General features: G+C 42.0%; 1 protein-coding gene across 3 annotated transcripts in view; it reads left to right on the top strand.

Annotated features, from left to right (window-relative positions):
* The window catches only part of GAREM1 (GRB2 associated regulator of MAPK1 subtype 1), a 77838-nt gene extending 72066 nt beyond the window's left edge, over positions 1-5772 (top strand). For all 3 annotated transcript variants that reach the window (XM_053396278.1, XM_053396277.1, XM_053396279.1), the window contains 2 exons: positions 896-1062; positions 2282-5772. In XM_053396278.1, coding sequence (XP_053252253.1) covers positions 896-1062; positions 2282-3194 — 1080 coding nt within the window. In that variant the 3' untranslated portion in view covers positions 3195-5772. The remainder of the gene's footprint in view (positions 1-895; positions 1063-2281) is intronic.
* The last annotated feature ends 781 nt before the right edge of the window (positions 5773-6553 follow it).

Here is a 6553-nt window from a genome sequence, read left to right on the forward strand (position 1 = left end):
TACAAAACCTGCAATCACAACATTGAAGGGTGGTTACAACCGAAATGTGCAGACTGTCTTGCCTGGTTTTTAAAACACCAGTTTTAAAACGCTTGCAGTTTTCTGTTCTTCTGATAGCAACTCTAAATGATTTCCCATTTCCTACTGGGTAGTTGCATATTTTAATATTTTAGCATGGCTTCTCCTTATGGAAGAAGAGGTTCTCCTTCACTCTAGTCTCCTCTTCAGACGTTTCTTGCTCACATAGGTAGACTGTTTGTATATGGGCAGATGACCAGAGTAAGCTGGGTCCAGTAACATCTGTACCAGCTCATGCAATCCTTCAGTGGCTACCATATGCCCTCTGCTGGCAACAGATAAGTAGACAGGCTATGCTTTCTAAATGAATACATATCTGCTACTAAGAAGGCAATAACGTTGTATTCCAGTACTCTGGGTTTGCTTGTTTTTAACCACCTTTGTGGGCATTGCAGGATGAATACCACCCCTATTCCTCTTGTTTTGTGATCCTTAAAAAACTGGGTCCTGAGCTGATGCATCTACCTCTGATTCCGATGAGGTTACCCGCCAGGACTCTCAAGCCTTGTCTTAAATTCTTGCACACCAGGTGTGATGTGGGGGTGAAGAAAAAGAGCTGGGAAGTCGCCCAGGAAATCCAGATCTTGCTTGACCAGTGTACTCACTAGGTGGGCTTAAGCAAGTCATTCTCTCACAGCTTCTGTTCTGCATCTGTAGTAAGTGCTTTTTTCTGGGGGTACTCAAGGGTACACAGTACCTTTTTCCTAGAAGAAAAGCACTGTTTACAGGGTTTCTGTACGGATTGCTGGTTACTTATGCAGTGTGCTTTGAACATACTAAAGTTCTGCCGAATGATAAAGTTTTATTTCCCTCCTAGGTCAGAGAAGAATGTAGACTCCTGAATGCCCCTCCTGTTCCTCCACGAAATTCAAAGCCAACATCCACCAGTCCATCTGTTCCTCCGCGGGCAAACAAGGCAGCACGGCAGCAGACTCGTTCTCCTAGTCCAACACTCTCGTACTATTCATCAGGGCTGCACAACATGTAAGTACGGAACACTTCTGGCTCTCAGCCTTCTCTTGTTCATGGATGTTTACAGTAACTGTGAAGAGCATCCTTCCAAGATATTTCTTCAAACAGTCTTGTGCAAAGTTTCCCTGTAATAACTATACATTTAATAGGTAAGGTATTTGTCTTAATAGATAGCTTTGGGTTTTCCTTACAGCTTAATATACAGTGGTACCTCGGGTTAAGTACTTAATTTGTTCCGGAGGTCCGTACTTAACCTGAAACTATTTTTAACCTGAAGCACCACTTTAACTAATGGGGCCTCCTGCTGCCGCCGCGCTGCCAGAGCCTGATTTCTGTTCTCATCCTGAAGCAAACTTCTTAACCTGAAGCACTCTTTCTGGGTTAGCGGAGTCTATAACCTGAAGCGTATGTAACCCGAGGTACCACTGTATAAGGGAACAGTCACTGAAGTGGATTACTCCAGCCATTTAAAAAAAAAACCCCCATCTCACTAGGGAAATCCAAATTACTGTAACAAGAAATCCCTGCAGTTTTGCACTGTGCTTTGAAAATTGGTCCACCTGTAGATGGGCACACTATGGATTGTGACGCACTGGATATTAATGTCAAAGGAAGCACTACAGTGCACTGTCATAGAGCACATGTTTTGCAAGTTCAGTCCCTTAGAATGAACATAAGAATTATCTCTCATATCTGTCTAGATCCTTCTACCTACTAGGTTTAAGGTACAGGGGCCAGACATCTGTTCTTTATCAAATTAGCAGAGTCCAGATTTCATTCTTTCAGTTCAGAGTACACAGTTTACCACCCTATTTCCCCCTATACATTTAGTCTAACACGCAATGTTAGATAACTTCGCAAGCTTTACTGGCATTATGAAAAATGATTTTAAAAAACTTCCCATTGGTGTATAGCAGCAAGCTTAATCAATGTGGTGCCCTCCACTTAAGTGAACAAATTTGCTTAGAAATTACAAAATAATTGTCAGTACAGTTAACTGCTTTTCAGGGAATGAGGGTGTTGTTTGGCTTTGCATGTCGCTCCCCAAATCTAATTCCTGTGTTTGAATTTGTGGTGTGCAAACAGTTCTGCAAACAGTTCCCTGCAGAAGGGAAATTGTATAAAGACACTGACTGCCATCTTGACATAATGTAAGACAAAGTAATAGCTTTCTCACATGACCACCAAGTACCAAAGTAATTATCTTTTTGCTTATCTTTAAAAAAAAAAGCAATGCTGCAGAAGGAGAAGCTGAGTCTGCCTCCGAGAGTGCTCCTGTTGCTTGCTATCCGTGCAGCACAGTGAAGGCTGACCTACAAGATTTTGGCAACCTGCTGCCTTTTGGAAGCCCCTCTGCTGATGCTCTGTCCTCCAGGCTTTCGTGGCCAAATCATTGTTCCGGAGCTGCTGAAGGCCTTAACAGGGGTGAATTTCTATTGGACCCAAGCAGGAGTTACAGTTATCCAAGACAGAAGACTCCTGGCACACCAAAGAGAAACTGCCCAGCAACTTTTACATTTGACTTGGATAGAAGTGAATTTCCTGTAGGGGACACCCTGCCAGCTGCAGCAGAACCTGGTTGTGCAGTGCCCACTTGCCCAAAGTCGGCGAGTTACTCTCTCGAGTGCACCGATGAGAAGAGCCTGGCAGTCAGTAGCACACCGCAATCTCTCTCGTGCCCTGCCTTACCCCCTCGTGCACCAAAAGCGGCAGATGAGAAGCCCAGCCTTGACTTGTGTCCACTGCCTTTCAGAATAGATGGTGCGGAGGAAGAGCCGCAGGCAGGCTCGCCAGACCTTTCTGAAGATCAGTACCTTGGCAAAAAGGGCATGCAAGACATCTTTGCCATCCCTTATCCTTTCTCATCTCCCCTCCACCTTCAGCTAGCACCAAGGTCCTGCGGCGACGGCTCTCCTTGGCAGCCCCCTGTGGATCTGTCTGGACTTTCAATAGAGGAAGTTTCTAAATCTCTGAGGTTTATAGGTTTATCTGAGGATGTCATATCCTTTTTCGTTACAGAGAAGATTGACGGCAACTTGCTTGTTCAGCTCAATGAAGAGATCCTTTTGGAGGACTTCAAGCTAAGCAAGTTGCAGGTTAAGAAAATACTGCAGTTCATTAACGGCTGGCGACCTAAAATGTAGTGCTACAAAGCCGGTGCAATAAAACTCAGAGAGAGGTGTGCCAGAAGCACCGGGGCTAACACACAGTCTCTCGTTTTTGTTTTTGTTTTTGCACTAAAATCCTCTGTTGCTCTTATGTAAATATCGTAGCAGGAAAAAAACATTCTTACTATGCAGATATTCTGAGTGGTGAGCAGACTCTTTTGTACATAGTAGAAACAGGGAGGTGTGCCTTGTGCATCCCTGAACATTCAGAAGCTGCTAAACAGTGGGCTTTAAAGGGAATTTAATTTGTACTCAGTGTAGTCTATTAAGACATTATATTTATTATTATTGATTAGGCAAAGCTGAACAGCACACAAATCACCTTGATTTTTGTGTGTTTACCAATAAATGTATTTCCTCTTGGGGGTTTTTGGTTTTTTTTGTATTCTGATGGCTGCATACCTTGCCTTCAGTTCTGATTTATCCAGTGGTTAGCGTCCTTCTCCCACTCGTTCTAATTGTTGGGATAGCATTCCTTTTTTATGTGGGTTGTGATTAGAACCCTTTTCTGAATGAATCCATCTTCCAGTAGGAAATTCAAACCGCAAAAAAAAAAAACCGACAAAGAATTTAGTAGCTTCACGTCACCTCCAGATGAGTGCAGATTTCTCATTGAAAAGGCAATACAAGTTCACCACTTATTTCTCTGTCTAGTTGAAAACAGGGTTAGTTTTTATAGAGTTGTTGGCCTTTAGGAGAGCAATACTTACCGGTAATTCTCTGCTCTTAAATCTCTTGTGAGCTGTCACTGCCCTGCTCACACATGCATTGTTTTCCTTTCTGCCTTGTTATCCACCTGTGGCCTCTCTTTCTGCTCAGTTATAATTTACAGGGCGAGGAGGGGAAAAGAGAGGTAGCAAAAAACACATTCAGCTTCTACACACATGTATTTATAAAGGGGCAATGATCTATGAACGCAGCATAATTTTCAACCTAATAGCACTAGAGTGAGAAGGAAGGCCTTGGTCTTTCATATAGCTTTGTGGGAAGGGCAGGATTTGGGGTAGTTCAGCCCAAACGGTTTAGAAGTCATAGCCCTACCAATCTACTTCTCAGAATGGCCCCAGTTTGATTTACCATCGTACTGTTTCCCTTAGAAACTGTCGCAGTCAAGGCAGGTATTCTTTTTTACCCAATCAAGTTCTCTTGCATAGCAGATAACAGATACAGAAAGGGAGAGAATAAGCACAGGTTCCTTTCAGTGTTGGGGAGCAAAGGGGTTCTGAAATGCAGAAATGTGCTGTTCTGAAATGTGCTGTTTTACAGAATTTATTTTGGAAAATGTTTTGTATTAGAGAAACAAAGAAAGATTTGGATTTAAAATGTGATTGAAACTACTTTGCATTCAATCTGAGCAAATTTTGATGGCTTGCATTAGTACAAATAACTGTTAGAGAACAGTGCACCCATTGTCTTGGGTGTAAAATGCACACAAGGTGAGAATGATCTGCCTTGGAGTGCAAGTTTTCAGGAAATAAGATACAGATGCAGCAGTTCAGTGGTTCATCCTAGATGCTTTGTATTGCTGCTGCTTCTCTAAGGTTTCTTAAAAAAACCATAATTAGGAAAGAGTGAAACTTAAACACTAACCTAAATTAAACGTGTTCACATTTCCCAAAACTAAATCTAGTTTAATCAAAATTAAGCTGATTAAATGATGATTAAAAAATGTTTAGAGGAAGTAGAATAGTTGAGGTTACCCTATTATTCTTCAAATAATATGTGGATGTTTTAGGATCCTAATCTATGAAATGCATTTGACTATTTAAAAAGTGGGGTGAGGAGAATGCAAACTTGGCCCACATGGTGTGTGATGTATTTACCCAGCCAGCCTGTTTTCATTATTCTAGACAACAAATACACCGAAGTCTTAGGAAGAGAATCCAGGTCTTAACACAACACTAATAATCCCATTGCTTATTCATAAGAGTTAAACAGCTAGGATAAAGGATTTCATGTGTGTATTTAAACCTCCCCCCCCATCCAATCCTTAATGCAGTCTTCCTTAATGTGATATTTTCATTAATTTTTCTTCAGTTATCTTTGTTCATTGGGAAAAAAATGACTTAGGAAGCTTACAGAAGACTGCATGCTGTAATTGTGGGAGAAAGCTGAAGAACGTTCTTGCCATTAGGGGGGAGACTGCTTGATTTAAAAAACCAAAACAAAACACTTTGGGGACTTGATTAAAAGTACTTTCTCCATTCATGAGTAACTAGTGTAGTTAGGTGGATTCTCATGTGAGGAGAAATCAGTGATGATCCCAGGAATTCTCATGATGCAATGTCCCCGTCCCTCCCATCTCATAGGATTACAAGCACTTCAGTGGCCAAGTCCAGCACTGGACTGCATATGTATAGGAAGAAATTCTATGGGGGAAAGCCTGTACTTTAACTGCAGTGGCCCAGTTCACATGGAATGCTAAACCATGGGATAACCCTATGTGCACAATCTGGAGTGAGCCCAAGGCTCTAGATGATATCACCAGGACTTACTTGTATTTTCCCTTAATGTTGACTTGTTGTGTTATCCATAGTTCCTTCTTACTTACTGGTGCTTTTTTACTGGTGCTTTTTTACCAATACCTTTTTTTCTATAAGCTTTTCTAGAAGAAAAGCACTGATAAGCACCATGGTTTAGTGTTATGGGTGAACATGGCCAATGGTTTCCGTTGTAAGATCAGTTAACGTAAGGAAATTAATGGAAGGAGAGTTTCTTGACTCTTCCTCCCCTTGCAGCCTCCTGTGCCCCACGAAAAGACTCTCTAGTGCAGGCATGGCCAAACTTGGCCCTCCAGCTGTTTTGGGATTACAATTCCCATCATCCCCGACCCTTGGTCCTGTTAGCTAGGGATGATGGGAGTTGTAGTCCCAAAACAGCTGGAGGGCCAAGTTTGGCCATGCCTGCTCTAGAGGATCATTGACCCTTCTGAGCAATATGGGGGCTGCTAAGGAAAGAGAAAAGTGTAAAACTTTCTTAAGATCCAACTTCTCTTAGATTCAGCTTCTCTTAGCATCCAAGCCAAGCCAACATTCTTTTGGTTCCTTCAGACAATCATGTCAAACCATTATTGAGAAACTTTAATTGTGGTTTGGCATCATATAGCAAACCTTGGCCTATCAGTTTGGAAGTTAAATTGCAGTTGCATCTTTGTTTCTGTTTTCAGAAACCTATTTGTACTTCCAGCAAGGGTTCCTGTGATAGCTCCTCAGTGTATAATCCCTTGTGATTTGACAAGCGCTCACCACATGGTTAAAATCTTTTAATAGTGAAGGGTTTACAGGATGTGGTGGGGGGGAAGGCAACGTTTCCAATTTCTAGCAAGTTTTCTCTTA

This window comes from Podarcis raffonei, chromosome 7, assembly GCF_027172205.1.
Source record: "Podarcis raffonei isolate rPodRaf1 chromosome 7, rPodRaf1.pri, whole genome shotgun sequence".
Lineage (NCBI taxonomy): Eukaryota > Metazoa > Chordata > Lepidosauria > Squamata > Lacertidae > Podarcis > Podarcis raffonei.